Genomic DNA, 19,231 nt, shown 5'->3' with positions numbered 1-19,231 from the left:
TTGCTCATTGGAAGTTGAAGTCGCATGGCACGGATGGTGAGGACTGTGACCAATGTTGGGGTTTGACGCCTCCCCCATTTCAATGTCTTGAAACATGTAATACGTCTATGGACATGTTCGGACATGTCCACAGATAGCAGATAGGGGGCTAACATCTAAGAGCATGGTTAATAGTACAACCAGCTGATGGCTATATGACATTGCCATGTCATCTATAACCAACCTTGTAGCCTTCAAGTATAATACTCCCACTCTTACATAGTGCCTAGGAGCACGTGCTGTAGCTAGCTCTTATTCTGTAGCCGGCTCATCTTCTCTCTCCTCTTTTCTTCCCTCCACGTCAACAGAAAAACAATATTTTAATTCTTACAGCCTGCTTACATAAGCTTATTATACTTGCTCTAACCGTATGCATCAAATGCTTGCCTAGGGTCCGGCCACGTCCATTTGACATGCCATATGTAGATCAATGGCAATTTAAGCATATGTAAATATAGTGCAAACATATGCAACCACAAACAAAAAAAAGTCGGGTGTTCATAAGGTTTTTATATGGGGCGATCCCAAAGTTGCCAGTCATGTTATTCATGAAAAAAACACAACTTACTTTTTTGCCGCCTAGACCGGCGGTCCATGCCAAGTTCTTCACTGTGCCGCCATGTCCTCGTCACCAGCCAGCTCCTCCAAATTGGCCACCAAGCGCTTCAATATCTTAGCATGGTAGGCTTGCATGATCTTCGTCGCATCGGGATCCAAGTCCAACATCTTCATGGTCAAGATATTCATCTCCCCCGAAGCGGTCGCGAGCTCAACCATCTTCTCTTGAAGCTTGATCATATTCTCTTGAACCACCATGAAGTTTTCAAACCTCTTGGTCTTCTTTTCCTCCATATTATTGGCTTGACGCATGCCTCTCCTTCTTCGCCATGGTGTCCTCGAATCTCTCGATCATCTTGGCTGATACCCTACTCGTTTCTCCTCCTTCTCCTCCCACTTCCTCCTCTGGTTCCTTCTTCTTCACGAATATTTTTTCTATTTGTGGACATTTTAAAAAATTCGCAAACATATTTTTAAATTCAAGAACGTACATGAAAGATTGAAATAGTGGAACTCTAACAAAATGGAAAATGGGCCAGCCCAACTAGTGTCACTAAACTCAAAGGCGTACGCATTTGCATAGCGTCGCACAACAATTCCCTAATCTCATATTGCACTGGAGGGGGAGGTTCCCATATAATGTTATGTGCTTCAACCTGTCTGCTCCCCGACTAGGCCGACCTAGTGATGCACAATCATAGCAAGCGAGCACTGTAGTAAAAAAAAAATCAACGGTCGGTTTCCAAAAAGAACACTAGTTTTTTTTCAAAAAAATACATTTAAGTGAACTTTTTTTTAAATTGTGAACAACTTATTTTATGATTTCTTTCAAAAATTTCATGAAATTTATCAGTAATGAGTAATTTTTTACAACAAGTTTTTTTTGGAAAACAGGATTTAAAAATGTCTTTTAAATTCCAAACATTGTTTCAACCATGTTTTCTAATAAAAATCCTAAACATTTATTAAAAATGATATTTAGAAAAACTAAATAATTTTAAAATATTTCAACATTTTAGAAATTTCCAAACATTTAAAAAAAAATATAACATCCAGAAAAGGAAACAACATAAAACTAGACTGAAAGTTCCCAACAGATAAAAACGGACAAGAACCTACTGAAGAGTTCCTAGAACCGGGAATCTGTAGAGCACGTAGATGCTAAATGGCCGGCGCATCTCTTGGAAGCTCGGTCATTAGGCTGTGCGAGCCCTCGACAATTTCATGCAAAATGCGTCAAATAGTTTTCCTATGCTCCTACATGGGCTGGCCATTTTCGCTTTCCTTTTCCCATTTTTAAATTCAGGAACATATTTCTAAATCTGTAAATAGTTTTTTAATTCACTAGCATTTTTTCAAATTCATGTTATTTTAAAATTTGTGAAAATACTGATTTTTTTTTTGAAAATTGGAACATGTGTTGAACTCGTGGACATTGTTCAAACGCGCAAATATTTCTAAGTTCATGATTTTTTTTGAATACGCAAACATTTTATGAAATCCAATACGATTTAAAATTAACAAAAAATTAGAGGCGAATATATATTTTGAATTAGCGAGCATTTTCTGAATTCACGGACGTTCTATGTGCGCGACAGGATGTGTGTGCTGGGTACAGCACGCGCCGGCCACCGTCGGCAGCACGGTTATCGGCCCATCGCTGGCTCTCCGCCAACCCGCCACCCCACTCACTCGCTCTCGGGCCAAACGCCAACCCGGCCAATCCGCGTGCGCGCCTGCTCCCCTTGTCCCTCCGCCGTCCGCCCCGTCCGTTTCCTTTCCTCCTCTCCCCACCCGGACCCAGCAGCAGCCAGACCCAGACCCTAAACCCAGCAGCAGCCAGACCCAGACCCAGACCCAGCAGCAGCCAGACCCAGACCCAGACCCAGCAGCAGCAACCCAAGCCGCAGCCGCAGCGCAGCGAAGCGAAGCCTCGTTGACCGCTTCGCCTCGTCTTGCCTACCACCCTCCCTCCTCGCCTTCCCCGAACCCGTGCTTCCGCCTTCCGCCTCCCCTTCCCCCAACTCGCCCCGCTCCGCCTCCGCTCCCCTCCAGACCTCGCCGCCGGCCGGCTCCTCCCCCCGGCCTCTCCCCCCCGCGAGGCCCGCAGGTGAGCCGCAGCCGTCTCCTCCTCCCTCGATTCCTCGCTGCTCTTTTTTTCCCTTTCGGCCGCTGCTGCCGCCGCGTAGCGAATTTGATGCTGCCATGGCAGTTCCCTCGATTCGATCGCCGCGTTCCGGGAGCCGCTTGGTGCTGCTCCCTGCCGGCTCGTAGATCTGGATCAGCCCAGCCAGCGCGGGAGGGACGAAGGCCGGTGGACGGATTCAGTCAGACAGCACGGGGGCACCACTTCCGTTCCTCTGCCAGCATAGTACCCTATCGGGAAATGGAGGCGTGGTCTCCGCTGGCGCGGCGCCTAATTCGGGCGGAGGCCGCAGAGTTTCAGCGCTCAGCCTCTTTTTTTGCTTGCTAATAATAGTAGGCCGCTCCACTTTACTTACTGTATCAGGATTCTACCATACCCGTTCCTTAAATGTATCAGGCTTCCCAATTTGAGTGCCCCAGTTCCTTTTCTGTGTGCCACTACCGCATTTGTGCTACATCTATATGTATATGATGAGGCTTACCTTGCAACTTCCTTTTTGTACTTACGCTTGTTTTTTGTGTTCATTCAGTGTGATTGATCAAACAGATCAGAGCATTTTGTGCAAGGACGGACTGTGGACGGCTTTTGACAACATCAGCTAAAGGGTCGGCTGATTGATGGCAGTTATTGGAGCTGTGGAGGGTCTCTCGCCAGCTTTGCTCTTCCTTTGACATAGCCGTATGTTTGATTGTGGTTAGAAAGCTCAATACATGGACAGACACAGAGAGGACTTTAAGAGGTTGGTCATTTTTGCTTAAAAAGGCACTCCTGCTATGCGCTTTCATAACTAGTATTAAAGGTCATTTACTTTGAAGTGACAATGTTTTCCTTTTTCCTCTTTCACATGTCATGACTGTCAATTCTTAAGCCTGAACATTTGTAGTACTCAACACCTTCCTGTCACGAATTTCTCTCTGGACACCTTCCTGTAGCTTTGGTTCTCTCCTGTATATAGTGGTATTCCTGTTGCCGAAACATACACTTTTGCTGTATAGTCCATGTCCACAACAAATATTCATGAGTTCTTCCTATGGTACCCCCTCGTCCGATACCTGGCATCTTTCTCACTGTCTTTCTTAGCTTCAATAGGTCTTTTTTTTTTACCTTCTGGTTTTACCTGTAAGAGTTATGTCATGTTAATTTTTGGAAGAAATCGATAAAGCCAGTCATTCGTTTTACATTTTTCCGTCATGTTGAACAGATAAACTGGGTTTTACTTTTACCCATTTTGCTGTAAGAGTTGCATCATGTTTATTCCTAGAATAAACAGAGAAGCAGCCAGTATTTGTTTTTACATTTTCCTTAATGCTGGAGTGATGATGTAGAAAATATAAGGGAGAAATCTCAATCATAGCACTCTATCAGACGCATTATATGATTTAACTTATCACTGTGCACTGTACGTACACATATTTATGTTACTTTTGTTTAACCGTGGGCTCTTTTGAATTTGTTTTAATTATATATCAATACTCTATGCAGGCTGGATGAGTTTAGCCCTAGATCATCTGTACAATCTGAAATTGGTGGGAGGAGCAGCCTGAGGTTCAGCATGCCTGGGTTCGGTTATGATTCGTTTAATCCACTAAGATCATTCATGTCAGGGCTGAGAAAGAGTTCTGGAAGACTGAAATCACTTAGGCACCCCAATCCATCTGGTGCTCCTAAGACAGCTTTTGCGGAAGATCTTAAATCTTTTAAGAAGAATATATTTGATCCCCAGCAAAAGTTCCTGCTGCGAATGAATAGATTTTTCTTCCTGTCATGTATTTTCGCTGTTGCAGTTGATCCACTCTTCTTCTTCCTACCCATCATCGACAACTCAAATTGCATCGGTATAGATAAGAAATTGGCAGTGACATCAACAGTAGTACGGACTATTATTGACTCTGTCTATCTTATCCGTGTGTTTCTTCAATTCCGCACCGCTTATGTTGCTCCATCTTCTCGAGTGTTTGGAAGTGGCGAGCTTGTGATTGATCCAACGCTAATTGCGATGCGTTACATTAAGAGTTACTTTCTAATGGACTTCTTTGCACTGTTACCACTTCCACAGGTACTTCTCTGCATTCATGCTCTTCAATAGTATGAAGGTTATTTTACTGTCACTTGGTCTATCTGAAACAATAAGCCTTTTCTTTTACATGAAAATGATAAACCTTTTAAGTGCTTTTACACTTTAGCGTTAGATATTTTTATTTGTCATTTCAATAGCCCGGCTCTATGCACAGTTTTGCTGCATTAAATTTGTCCCATTAATTTGATATTCGTATTCGACTATCCTGAACTATGATTACTGCATACTTCAAGACAATTTTCATATTTTCCTTGAATGATCTCGTTGGTTATCGACAGATTGTTGTTTGGAGATATCTCCACAGTTCTGATGGTCCAGATGTGCTGGCTACAAAAGATGCACTGGTTTGGGTTGTCCTGTGCCAATACATTCCAAGGTTGCTAAGGATATTCCCTGTGACCAAAGATTTGAAAAGGACAGCTGGTGTTTTTATTGAGACTGCATGGGCTGGTGCTGGTTACTATCTTCTCTGGTTTATGCTTGCTGGCCATGTAAGTGATTGCTATGCTATGTATTGTTTATCCATGCCATGTGCATCTTCATCTAGAGAGCATTATCACACAATTATCTGTGCGTTTTTACACTATGATTAGTGCCTCGAGTAGAAACATTGTTGATACACTGAGGTTCCTTGCATACCTGGTAGCTTTTCAAAATTTACCATCTTTGCTATCTGAACTCTTCAGTTATCCCGTCAGATATGATAGTTTAAAGATTTCGTAGCACTTGGAGATTGTGCATAATACTCTACATTGCAGGCATTGCTAATATGTCAACTAATTGACTACAGTTATGGTTAGATGATTTTTGTTAGTTAACTTTTGATGGTATCCTTTTCTCCTCACATATAGTTATTGTCTTACATCATGTTAAGCATAATTCTCTGAACATAGTTTGTCGTAGGTGCTCATGTTTTCCTTGATTAACCCTGTAATTTTTCTATACGCTGTTTGTTGCAGAATGTTGGTACTCTGTGGTACTTCTTATCCATAGAGCGCAAAGATAGTTGCTGGCTTGTCAACTGTCATGCCACAGATGGTTGTGAACCCAGCTACTTGTATTGTAGTGAGAATCATGCTAGCAGTGACAAGTACAAAAATTGGAGTACGAGTACCCCAATATTTAATCAGTGCAATGGCACTAATGATTCTTTCAATTTTGGTATCTATCAGCAAGCATTGGTGTCTGGAATACTTGGTCCAGGAAATTTTGTCTCTAAAAGTTGTTATTGCTTCTGGTGGGGATTACAAAATTTAAGGTAATAGAAAAAAACAATACTCCGTACATCTGTTCATTATTCTATAGGAAGTCTTTCATTGTGCACAAGAAAATATATTTGAAAAACTCTGATTTAAACAGTTCCCACGAAATGAGTCATTTTTTACCGGAACGGAATTTCTCTCGTGGCAGGAGTGTGTAAAGTCCATTTCACTCCCTGTCTCGCAAAATAAATTTTGTTAGATACCTGGATCTGCATGATGACCACTCCAGACAAACTGGACTATTGGAGCTTGGAAGCAACAAATGGAGTGGATCTTAGAGACCCGTAAAGGAACTGCCTACTTTCCTAACTTTGTATGCTGTGGCATACATATAACTTGCAGAGATTATTTTTGTATGATTTGAAATAGCATGCCAGTTAATATTGGTTATACTAATGGTCTGAAAAGCCAACGTGTGCCATATTGCTAGTGAGAATATAAGATATTGTATATGATGTGTTATCCTGTTAGTATAACCTGGACTTACTGGTGTTAGATTAGATTTTGTTTGGAAATAGCAATATTATAACATAACTTACCAATTCAAATATGATTGCCGTGGCGTCAAAAAGTTGCACCCAACTTTCTAGCTATTTAGGGTTTGTTTGGTTTGAGACTAAGTTTGCCAAAGGTTGCCACACCTAAGGTTAGGCAAGTTTGACCAACTTAGGTGGGTGTTTGGTTCAAGCCACACTAGGGCCCTACATTACATACTCACAAAAAGTGTGGCATGATTCCCTTAGGATTGCCAACTTGTGGCTCTCATTTTATTGAACTAACCTTAGGCAAGCTTGGCAGAAAGTGTATGGCAAAGTGTGGCAATGCAAGGCATAGAACCAAACAGCCCCTTAAACTGGCCTTCTTTCCAGCTGTACACTTTTTGATTATCGGGGTTTACAGAGAACTAAAGGGAACTGGCCGCTGCAGGTTCTGGGTTTCCTGTTGTGCTAGCTGCCTAGCTCAATACACTTGAAAATAGGGTGGTTGTATTTCATATGCTGCCTTTAACAGAATGCATATACTGCTCTTTCCGTTTCTAAATATAAGCCCTTTTAGATATTTCAATCACTACGGAATACATAGGGATGTATATAGACATATTTTATAGTGTAGATTCACTCATTTTACTCCGTATGTAGTCCGTATTGGAATCTCTAAAAAGGCTTATATTTAGGAATGGAGGGAGTACTAGTCATCCAAGATGGAGAGAACACAAGATCTTAAGTTCCTTGCAGCAAAAATGGCATACCAGGAAAGAGGCAAAAACCAGCCTGTTCACATTTTTCTGGCTTAGGTCATGAAATCTAGCAAAAGCTATTTTCTGAACCCTGACCTGGGTCCTTCTGCTTGGGGTGTCAACTTTGCATTCTAATTGTTGCAGGTTTATATGAGCAGCTATCATTGTTTGGATACTTCTTCCGATTTCAGATATAGTGTCCTAGAGACTGTATTGGTCAAACATTTTTGAAGACTAATGGACCTTCAGTGTATAGAATTTTTGTATTGGCAGCATGGAATTCGTTTTACTAGATCTTTTGTGAGTTTCAAAAATAGATTATTTTTTGCGACCTTAAAAAATATTATGATAAAAAATAGCAGCTAACGTGGTAATTGTTTGTCTTCACAATGACTATTTTTTGTGACTAGAGCGTACATTATTTTTCCATATCTTATATTTGTGGTTCATTGTGCTTGATATGTTTAACTTCCTTTACATTTAACAGTACCCTTGGCCAAGGGTTTGTAACAAGTACATATCCCTGGGAGGTGTTATTCTCCATTGCAATATGCATCCTTGGACTGATTCTCTTTGCGCTCCTCATCGGTAACATGCAGGTAGAATGATAATGCATCGCAAACTATCTTTTCACCCTGTTTTGCCGGATTCTAAGTTGTAACATTGTCTTTTTAGACCTACCTTCAATCAGTTGCTATACGCCTTGAAGAGATGAGAGTTAAGAAGCGTGATGCTGAGCAGTGGATGCATCACCGATCGCTGCCGCCGGATATCAGAGAACGAGTAAGGCGGTATGAACGGTATAGGTGGTTGGAGACCAGAGGAGTAGATGAAGAAAATTTGGTTCAAACCCTTCCAAAAGACCTTAGGAGGGACATCAAACGCCATCTCTGTTTGGGTTTAGTGAAAAGGGTAGGATATATATTTGGTCAGGTATCTTTGAAATTCTTGTAGCGAACTACACTGATTTCCTCCTGTTTTGCTGCCGAATAGGTACCTTTGTTTGAGAATATGGATGAAAGACTACTAGATGCAATATGCGAGCGATTAAGACCTGCACTCTACACTGAACATGAATACATTTTGAGGGAAGGTGATCCAGTGGATGAGATGCAATTTATTCTCCATGGTTCCTTGGAGAGTATGACTACTGATGGAGGCCGAAGTGGATTCTTCAACAAGGTCCAGCTAAAGGAGGGTTCTTTCTGTGGCGACGAGCTGCTCACTTGGGCATTGGATCCCAAGTCTGGTGCTAACTTCCCGGTTTCGTCCAGGACAGTAAAGGCTCTTAGCGAGGTCGAGGCATTCTCCCTGCGTGCCGACGAGCTGAAATTTGTGGCCAGTCAGTTCAGGAGGCTGCACAGCAGGCAAGTTCAGCACACATTCCGGTTTTACTCGCAGCAGTGGAGGACATGGGGAGCCTGCTTCATCCAGGCGGCCTGGCGCCGCTACTACAAGCGGAAAATGGCCGAGCAGCGCCGGAGGGAAGAGGAGGCTGCGAACCGGCAGAGCAGCAGCAGCGGCCCGAGCCTGGGAGCGACCATCTACGCGTCCCGGTTCGCGGCCAACGCTCTCCGGGGAGTCCACCGGCTTCGGAGCAAGGCTGCTGCTCTCCCCATTGTGAGAGTGCCGAAGCCCTCCGAGCCAGATTTTGGCGTCGACGTCGACGACGCGGACTAACAAAAACAGACCATACTGGGAATTACCTGTGCTAATTAATTAAGCTGATACTTCAGGCATGTAGATTGTGTACAAAATTCAAAAGACAGCAGCGGCACACAACATTGTGATGATGATTGTAAAAGTTTTACTGCTCCAAGGAGTATAGAAGATGCAAATGTATAATGTTTCAGTTTTGCTACTTGCTGGTTGCCTGAAAATTTTGATGCCTCTGCCACCTAGAGTTGCACATCACTGAGCCCAAAAATCGCTGTGCCGAAAATCTGCAAGACTGTGACGACATCAAAATAGATGATTTTTTTTTGATAAAAGAGAGCTTCTCTCTCCGATTTCCATTAACAGAAATTTGTTGAAATTCTGGAAATATGATTTGAATTTAATCAGTTTGACTCAGATTTTGGCTGAGATTTGAAGAAGTTTCAGGTCAGGTCAAGGGGGGAAAGAGGTTTCAGGATTCAGGGTCGGTCCACTCGCACCACACTCGATTGCGGGATGCTCTCCCTGGTGCGCCGCCGGCTCCTCGCCGCCCGCTTCTCCACGCTGCCGGAGGCCGCGCCGCCCGCCCCTCTCGACGCGGCCGCGGTGCAGGAGACGCTCACGCTCTACACCAACGACTGGCGCCGCGCGCTCGACTTCTTCCACTGGTCCGCCTCCCCGGGCGGCGGCAACCTGCCGCCGACCCCGTCGACCCTCTCCCGCGCCGTCGACATCCTCGGCAAGCACTTCGAGTTCCCGCAGGCCACCGCCCTGCTCCTCGCCCACCACGACCCCTCGGACCCCGCCTTCCTCCGCCCCGCCCTCCGCGCGCTCCTCAACCGCCTCGCCGCCGCCAACCTCGTCGACGACGCCGTGCGGGCCTTCGAGTCCACCGCCGCCTCCGTCGGCCTGCGGGACGAGGCCTCCTTCCACCTCCTCGTCGACGCGCTCTGCGACCACCGCCGCGTCGACGAGGCCCACCACCTCTGCCTCGGCCGGGCGGCCCCGCCGCCCTTCCCGCCGGGGACCAAGACCCACAACCTGCTCCTCCGCGGCTGGGCCAAGGCGCGCGCCTGGGCGCGCCTCCGCCAGCACTGGCTTGACATGGACGCCCGCGGCGTCGCCAAGGACCTCCACTCCTACTCCATCTACATGGACGCCCTCGCCAAGTCAGGGAAGCCCTGGAAGGCCGTCAAGCTGTTCAAGGAGATGAAGCAGAAGCGTCTCCCGGTGGACATCGTCGCGTACAACACTGCGATCCACGCCGTCGGGCTCGCAGAGGGCGTCGATTTCGCCGTTCGGATGTACAGGCAGATGATTGATGGTGGTTGCAGGCCGAACACCGCCACTTTCAACACGATCGTCAAGCTGTTGTGCAAGGAAGGGAGGTTCAAGGAAGGCTATGCGTTTGTGCAGCAGATGCACAAGGCCGGGTGCGAGCCCAATGAGCTCACCTACCATTGCTTCTTCCAGTACCTGAGCCGCCCGCAGGAGGTCCTTGCGCTGTTTGAGAAAATGCTCCAGAGGGGCTGCCGGCCGAGGATGGACACATATGTCATGCTCATAAAGAGGTTTGGGCGCTGGGGTTTCCTTCGCCCTGTGTTCTTTGTGTGGAAGACAATGGAAGAGCAAGGGCTCACCCCGGATGCATTTGCATACAACACACTCATTGATGCATTGCTGGAAAAGGGTATGGTGGATTTGGCTAGGAAATACGACGAGGAGATGCTCGCGAAGGGCCTCTCGCCCAAGCCAAGGAAAGAGCTAGGTACTCAATTGCCAGGAGCAGATTCTGACTGTGATAATGCATTAAGTGGTGTGATCTGAATTCTGGCAGCCAGACAGAAAAACTGATACTAACATGTTCATCTACCCACTGGTTGTCATTGGATCAGAAGGTGATTGAAACAATGATGATGCTCTGCGTTGTTGGGGATCTAATGTTAGTTTGTGCCTTTGGCACTGGAGGAAAATAGAATGGGTAGTGTTGAATTTTCTGCCAACTTTCATGCAGTTATTCCCCGAAACAACATGTGAAAGTGAAGGGATGTTTTGCACGCAATGCACTTGCTGATGTGTTGCTCAAAACCCTATTGGGCTGTTGGCCGAGTTGATGATGGACCTGAGTGCTGAGTTAGGCTGTTAGCCTGCTTCTACACTGAATGATGTATTTCTGAGAGCTGGGCAGGAAGATTAATAATACAGGTTTAGATGACCCTTTACTCCATGGTTTTACCATATGGTCATTCCGACTACCTAAAGCATTGATGCCTTTAAAGGCAAACAACCTTGTCTTGAATGGACATTCAGTTATAGTTCTACAGTGAAATGAAACCAGTTATAGTGGTCTTTCTCATATTTTCACTGGGCTGTTCTCTGAGGAAACCATGGAAGCATGGGCAGGAAATCTAATGTCACGGCCAAATCTTAAATAGCAGCATACCATACCCGGAAGGTTCATGAGCTGTTTATACAAATTACAGGTAAATGTACTCGGCAGTTCTGCTATTGCAATGAAGTTTCCATTCCTTTGAATTTTGATTCTAGTACCATGCTATGCTTGTATTACTGTTGCATTACAGACAAAGTGTCCAGTTCCTAATTCATTCAATATCCTTTCTATTAGTCCTTGATGTGGCAATGTTTTCAAATTGACTTCTCACCCAGCTTGATACGAAATGAAATGGTCATATATATAGCTTCTTAAACATCCTTTCTCTGGTGCAGGTTGTACTTTTATCTAATATTCTAGTACCTATCATCTTTAGGCATATAACCTTAAGCATAATTAAAATTATTGTGAGACCAAGCTGGGGAAAATCCGTTCCTCTCTTAATTTTAACTTGTAATAGAAATCATCTTAAACCTTTCTGGAGTTTACTTTCAGGTCTCAATAGACTGTAAGCTAACCATTAGGTTTGACGAATGGATGGTATAATGGACGGCTTGAGAGGGGTGTGTTCCCTGCAAGTACATCTCAATCCAGGGCATCAATTGCTTCTCCATATTATATCTCTGATATCCATTGGGCTTGAAATGCATTATCTCATTCCTCTGAATTTACTGGTATAGGGGCAGATGTTTGAAACCCTGCGTTGTACCCATATCTCAGGGTCACTGGTTTCTATATATATTTCTGATATAGGCTTTGGCCAACAATACACCTTGTTGAACTTGCTTGCCTAGAACTAGGACAAATCAGCTAGGTAACAAAAGGTGTCCAGATTATTAAGCTGCAAACGCTTTCTCAGGTATTTGAAAATTTATGCTTACTCTAAAACAATCCCCAAACTGTTGGAATCGGTGATAATCTGTTGTAAATTCTACCAGGTGTAACTGTCCCAACCTGAGGGGAGCTTGCCTGAAACTAGTTAGATGAAGCTAGTCCTTAGGGGGTCCACATAGCAGTGGTTGGCTGTTGGGAATTTCCTCAGTGTGGGCAAGGGACGACTGTTGTATAAAAATACAGATTAATTCTTTGGCTAGCAAACAGCAGAATAGCCGAACACCGAATACTAGATGTTCTTCCTCAACATGATAAAAATGCATTGCCAAGTTGTCAACTAAATTTCACAAGAGTCCTTATTGATCCATAGATCAGCATGTGCTCGAACATGTTTGCAGTTTGTGACCATCATGTTTATCTAGGGAGACGGTGGAATTTGAGTATTTGAACATGTTTGCAGTTTGTGACCATCATGTTTATCTAGGGAGACGGTGGAATTTGAGTATTTGACACTGGTGTCAGAGCTTGCTACTCCCAGTTAAATTTTGTATGGAACCACAGATATGAGTGATTCAGCCAGGATTGTCCATGTAACCTCAGTGTAAGTTCAAAATGTCACATGGATTGCACAAGCACCACTGACTTGTTTGGGACGATGTGGATCTTGTAGATTATGAAGATACCTTGAACTAATTTTTTATCTTTAGCTGTAGCATTTCACCCAAAGCATTGATTTGTAATTGACTGCGTTAAAATGGCTCAAGCTCGTGCAAGAAAGAACTTGTCAATCGTTTTGACTAATTATGGGTTGTACATGCTGTTGGCCTCAGCCCTCAGGGTCAATTAAACTGTTGCCCAGTAATTTATCACCTTGATTAGAGTTTTGGATGGCCTGATAGATGTTTGCGAGGTTATCGACCCGTTTTTCTTATGAACTCGATCCATTCTCTTATGAATTGCTAGAGCACTTGTCCCTTTACGTTTTCAGAAGAAGAAAAAACTAGACTTATTTAAACCTCGGAAAACCTGTGACTGGAGTTTGGTATCACCTGCACGGCTGCAACATTTTTCTCAGTGCGGGTTACGATTTCTCTTGTGTTTTTATACTTGTGTATATAACAGAAATACATGTTTCCTATCTTATGTGGCAATTCCCTGTGTCGGAGTTGGGTCAGTGAGTCAGTGAAGTTGCACTTGTAAACGGAGGGATCAGTGATGATTCTCAAGTAATAAGAAGCTGCAGCCTTCGTGGGAAGATAATATATGCATGTTTTCCACCTACCTGTTCAAAACTGTGAGCGGACCCTTGCATGGCCTGTCTATAGCTCTTGTTTGTTTACACGTCTACTCTCAAACTGTGATGCATGTACGGCTGCACCTACCTTACAATGTGAACCTGAGACAATGATAATCCACATGATGATCAACGGCAGACAACGATCCATAAGAATTAAAGCATGATCAGGCGGGGCCGTGACAGTTAGTAAGCGTCGTTGATCTCGGTAGACAGTCTGCTCACCTGTAGTCCATGCACCGTCCCGTATGTTCCACTTATCCATCCATACAGCTACAGGAGAGGCTGGTGGTGGTAGCCGACTGCCGACTGCCGACAGCCTCACCTGCATGGCCATTCCTGCCGTCTCCCACGTCCCCCCGTACGCTACATTGTTACACGCCGTGTACGCGCCTGTCTGCAGACACGTACACACCGGCCGGCAGCAACACACTGCTGCCTGCTGGTTTCTTTTGTCTCCGTTGGCCGGCCTGGTACAGCGACATTGCCGTGAGACGGGACGGAACAGATATCTACGGACGACGTGCATGCATGTACGCACCGATGTAAACGTTGCTGCTACTGCATACTGACATACTGTACGCGACAGTTAGCAATAGCACCGGTGGGTGATGGGCACGGCCGGTCTGACCGCGTCGTGCAGGCGGTTGGTGTGACTGCAAGGAAAAACCAGATCGACCAGACCCCAGCTGCATGCACGTACGGTACGTCAGGCCAGGGCGCAGGCGGCCGCGGGGCGTGCATACGTGCGTGATTGCGGCGTCTGGAGCCGTACGTGCCGTGCCGTCCGCCTCGGCCCATCGCTCCAGCTGGGACGTCCGTGGTGGAGTCGATCGGGGACCGTACGTACGTACTGATGTGGAGGTGGAGCGAGCAAGAAGGTAATGGCGGCACGTCGCAGGCCGGGGACATGTCGACGACAGGCCGAGCCCGGCCCCGTCGCTGCCGATCGCAACCGCGGGGCGCCAGCACCGTGGGCCGGCCGCGATCGAGGCCGTACGTACGTCGCCAGACCGATCGCGTCGCCGTCGCCGTCGCCGCCCGTACGTATGGTCCAGGCGTGCCATTTCCAGGCAGGCAACCCGGGCAGGGCCGGGGCGGCACACGGGCAGATGTGAAAGCCCGCGTCGACACCCAACGGAACGGTGCCCGGCACGGCCCCACGCACTCCCTCCCGACACCTTCTCTCTGGCGGTCGGCGCGGCGGCAGACGTGGTGGCGACGCCTCCGGCCACCCGTCCCCGCCGAAAGGGGCCGCCGTGTCCTTCTGCAGCAGCAGCTGGCTGCTGGCGCGCACAGCTTTAGCCGCCGGCCGGTGAGCGATGGCAACCGATCGGCGCCGCGCATCCATCCATCCATCGCCGTGGGTCGTTTGTTGCGCCGTGCGTGCCCAAGTCGTCGATCGCGGCCGGCCGGCAACGGGGACCCGCCGGGGATCGCAACGGATCGAGCTGCGGTTGCGATCGGTCACGAACGGTCGCTGTTCCGGTTCGATGGCGCGCGTGGCGACCGGGCAACGACAGGCTCACGCGCTCGACCACGACGCCTTGTGCGTACGTACGTGCCGCTGCCGCAACAGGGTCCGACACCTGGGCTCCCCGAGCTGGCGACCCGTCAAGGACCGAGCTAACCGCTTCACTAACATCATCCATCAATGTTGGGCTGATCAAATGGGTCGTACTTCTCACGTTCTCATGTGATCCGGTGATCGTGTCACGTTTGAATTGTCAACAGAGGAATCGTCATGAAAAAGAAGGGAGACTCTGGAGGGACTTCGTGCCCAAAATTCCATGTCGGCAAATTATAAGGGAAATGATTCCCCTCAACCGGCTGATTTCTTGGATCCCATCCGCCACCTCGCTCGCACAACACGTGGCCCACGTGACATGCCGCGGGCTCCCGATGATTTTTTTCTGCAACATCGACAATGTTGCACAAGTTTCTTCTGTAACATTAGTTATGTTGCAAAAGATAAAGACGGAAAAAGAAATTCTACAACAAAGCCTATGTTGCCAAAATAAAAACTGCAACAAAACCTCAGTTGCAAATATTTTCCCAAAAGTCAGGCTTCATAATTTTTGTCTAAATGCATAGAAAAATTATCTTTATCTACATTACAAAAAAAAATGTAATATGAAATACGCATCATGATGCGTCTAATGAAGTAATGATGTGTGTTTGACATTGTAGATGTAGATTTTTTTCTCTCTATGAACTTGGACAAACTTATTTGAAATGGAGTACACGATATGATTAACCACCTCCATAATATACACTTCCAATTTTTTATGTGCATTTTCTAGGCGGTAGGCACTTTTTTTCTTCTAAAGCGCAATAAGCTTGAAGCAACAAATGAGTATCTGGGTGAATAAGGCGATGAGGGGGGCAGCGACAACGGGCGGGCGGGCGGGCATGGCCTGAAGCATGAGCAACAATGATGTGATGCCAGAGGGCTTGTGTTGAGTTTGAGACTGCAAGGACAGGGAGCAGTGGCAATGATGTAGTTTTGTGTCCGTGGTGCGGAATAGGGTTGGGGTGCGAAACTACACCGGAGAAGAAACTTGTGACTCTAGGGGGGCGGGGTGGAGGGATCGATGGCTTGAGGCAACAGTAGGACCGACAAAAATGGTGGTTGAGTAAGGCACGAGAGGCAAGGCGGAACTGTTGTAGACTGTGGGCGAGTGAGATAACTGAGAAGACAAGGTAAAGGGATAGATTGACTGAGCAAAAGATGATGATAAAAAGTCAACTTTGATTTTAGGAAGAAAAAGAAAGACAACATGGTTTGTTTACCGAAGGAACATACTTCCTTCGCAAAAGTCATATTCTGTTCCCGAACTCAAATGCTCCCTTATGAACAGTTCAGACATACAGATTTCGGTATCCTAGAAACAAACGTGGGGGAATTTTGCCGAAGTCTAGACATGCACTTGACCAACACAAAGACTCCGTATGATCTTCTCTCTTTTCTCTCTTTTCACATGCATGATCCTCCTCTCCTCTCTCTCTTCTCCCAACCGGACACCACACCACAAATCCCATCGTATGCATGTTCCCCCTCTATTCTCTCGCCTCTCAACCTGATTAATTTGTGAATAACTTCGAATGACTTCCTTCTGCATCATGTCCACATACCACGTCCAGGCATAAAAACGGACATACACCAGAGACATTTGCGGGCCAGCTTTGAAAATGCCCTAAACCGTTTCTTATCTGCGACTGTTCCTTGTCTGCTTTGATATCACGTTGATTAGTCAAGTTGGATAACTTTTTTTTTGATATGGAAGTTTAGGATATAATTGGTATAGTGCAGGATCGATCATGTGCTGCCCCACGGGCACGAGGCCCCTGGATCTGACGTCCAATCCGGCGCGCGTAAAAAAGACGAGCGGCGCGGGTCGTACGTGTCCCGACGCCTTGAGCCAAGTGGCACAGTGCAACGACCGTGAAAAGCAATGACGCTTTCTTCCTCCCTCGTCCGGCGTTGCACCATCCATGCATGCATCTCCCTCCCAGGCCATTCCTTTTCTAGCCCTGTCGACATGGCAAGTATATACTATATTCTCTCTTCAGATTTGATGGATGGACCTTATTGACTGCATGCATGCACACCTTCCGTCCCGAATTGGACAGTAACAAATAAAGTATTTTACTCGTTCGGAAATCCATTTTGGCTCTAGAGAGCACATGCTCCCGCGTGCCAAATGTATTGTACAAATGTCAAAAAACATTGAAAACAAATGTATATGTTCATTGTCACGCCCAAGTGGCACCCATAAATTTTCAAGGGAAAAACTTAAGCATTTTCGCCCATGCAAAACAAACAAATAAACAAGTATAACGTCAAATGTTACGTCCAAATGATACACTTACTTTTATTTAACTTTGCACCAACGAAGCAATGCCATAGTGTATCACATTTGGCAAGCACACTTGCTACACTAACATGAACATCTATCAGAAATATCAGAATTATATAATGGTCGTTCGACGGTCTAGAAAGCTGGATGTAATTTATTAACATTTATAAGATACTTTGTATCTCTGATGAACTTGTATAGAATAGATTATAATCTCTTTTGAGAAAAAAAAAGGTGACGGCATGTTGTAGTACGTGCTGCGTCTGAGTTCACACGCACTGCGCCACCTTTGGTGCGTGCGAGCCTGGGGCCTGGGCTTTGAACACAGGGCATCTGGTCAAAGCTGGCGCCGCGCGGCGAGATCCCCCACTCAGCCGCGCCCCCCTGGCGCAGGAGAGCTTTGATGAGCCTAGCTATATGATACACTACGCCTACGTACATGGTGCATGGCCCGGCCGGCCCCGTGGCCAAGTTCCAACGCCCCCCCAAACTCCCACGCCCACCTGCACCCGGGCACCTGGCCATGCACCTACCCTACCTCCCAATTATCTGGACTGGCTTCTACTCTCACAGTACGCCCCAACATGTCTTAAGATAAGCAGCACGGTATGATCATCAACACCAGGGAGGGGACAGGGGGGCCTTGTACACGCCAAAAGCTAAAACTAGTGCGAGCTAGCCACTGTTCGTACGGCCGTGTACAGTTCAGGGCCAACATTATTCCCTCCTCCTTGTGCGTTACGGCGGTCGAACTAAGCCTGGCCTCAAAAGGATACATGATCTCCGATGTATGCCCGGCCACAGGAACAAGATCTAGTGTGCCTAATATTCTACTGGTGAAAGCTTTTGATGCCACTACTAGGTGGGTTTAGCTGGTTTTAAATTGCTACTCCTAGGTTAGCACGTAGTGGAAATTGATTGATCCCTTTCCCTTGCATGCATGCTCTTTGATTTTTTGAAAGACATTGCATGGTCTTGCCCGAGAGACATGGGATGGTGCCGACTGATAACCACGGGCCGGGTGGTACGTACAGTGGTGGGATCGGTACGTAGCAGGCATATGTTCGGCGTATCCACGGCATTGACTCCGTTGGAACTCGGGAGATTTCTCCCGGGGACAAGACAAATTCGTTCAAACCTACGTACATTCGCCGTCACAAAGTTTTTCAACCTTTTCGGGTACGTTCAGTACAATGCCGTACCACAAGACCAGCATCCTGTTGCAGTTTATGTGGACAAAAACCCATTTGTCGATCGAGTATGGGGGGCAAATGCATGGAGAGAAGCATGGAACTATCATAGCAAGTGGTTGGATCCTATTCTTATTGACCGGGTAGCCGATCTAAATTTAGAGTAGCTGTAGTTTTTTTAAAATATAAACAGTGTTTTTATCGACTCATAAAGTCGCATAAAAAAGAATACAATCATCCAAAGCACACACGCCCGGCCTCTGCATGATTAATGATGCACACAACCAACATAAATATAAAAAATAAGCAAAAATAAAAAAATAACGTGACCAAAAAGTCCCGTCGAAGTCAACTACAATGCCGCAACAACCATCAACGTCAACCACGACTGATAACAACACTCGACCATGGAGAAAGTGCTTCAACAACAATGCCTTCAAGAAAAGAACGACACGCGAGCGCTGTTGTTGCCAGATCCAACACCGAATGCTAGATCTTGGGTTCTCACCCTGAAGTGAATGTAGTTGATGTAAGTTTGCAATAGTTGCAAGGAGTATATATAAATTTCAATAACTATTCAAGTTAATTAAAAGGTTCCCAATGAATTTATTAATGATACTTTCTGTACTAATTATGGCTTTTCAAGATCTGATTAAGTCGTCTGAGATTTTCTTGTCTAAGCAATG

The 19,231-nt window shown here is 46.0% G+C and overlaps 2 protein-coding genes across 2 annotated transcripts; both read left to right on the top strand.

The window, feature by feature from the left end:
* Positions 1-2,458: 2,458 nt before the first annotated feature.
* Positions 2,459-9,180, top strand: LOC123190813 (probable cyclic nucleotide-gated ion channel 5). The gene is made up of 8 exons (XM_044603541.1): positions 2,459-2,707; positions 3,273-3,482; positions 4,226-4,799; positions 5,099-5,311; positions 5,780-6,078; positions 7,807-7,918; positions 7,995-8,231; positions 8,313-9,180. The coding sequence occupies exons 2-8, from the start codon at positions 3,454-3,456 to the stop codon at positions 8,997-8,999; spliced, it is 2,151 nt and encodes a 716-aa protein (XP_044459476.1). The 5' UTR covers positions 2,459-2,707; positions 3,273-3,453; the 3' UTR covers positions 9,000-9,180.
* A 210-nt stretch (positions 9,181-9,390) lies between these two features.
* On the top strand, positions 9,391-11,600 carry LOC123190814 (pentatricopeptide repeat-containing protein At1g80550, mitochondrial-like). Its single transcript, XM_044603543.1, has one exon. It carries the CDS (start codon positions 9,492-9,494, stop codon positions 10,800-10,802), a length of 1,311 nt encoding a protein of 436 aa, XP_044459478.1. The 5' UTR covers positions 9,391-9,491; the 3' UTR covers positions 10,803-11,600.
* Positions 11,601-19,231: the final 7,631 nt, after the last annotated feature.

This window comes from Triticum aestivum, chromosome 2A (assembly GCF_018294505.1).
Source record: "Triticum aestivum cultivar Chinese Spring chromosome 2A, IWGSC CS RefSeq v2.1, whole genome shotgun sequence".
Taxonomy (NCBI): Eukaryota; Viridiplantae; Streptophyta; class Magnoliopsida; order Poales; family Poaceae; genus Triticum; species Triticum aestivum.
The sequence above is the reverse complement of the archived record's forward strand: the minus strand, read 5'-3'. Positions and strand labels throughout refer to the sequence as shown.

Excerpts from the sequence above, each read along its gene's own strand:
- LOC123190814 (XM_044603543.1), top strand. The coding sequence starts at position 9,492 with ATGCTCTCCCTGGTGCGCCGCCGGCTCCTCGCCGCCCGCTTCTCCACG.
- LOC123190813 (XM_044603541.1), top strand. The coding sequence starts at position 3,454 with ATGGACAGACACAGAGAGGACTTTAAGAG. Across the intron at positions 4,800-5,098 it reads CACTGTTACCACTTCCACAG|ATTGTTGTTTGGAGATATCT; the intron begins GTACTTCTCTGC and ends GGTTATCGACAG. Across the intron at positions 5,312-5,779 it reads GGTTTATGCTTGCTGGCCAT|AATGTTGGTACTCTGTGGTA; the intron begins GTAAGTGATTGC and ends TGTTTGTTGCAG.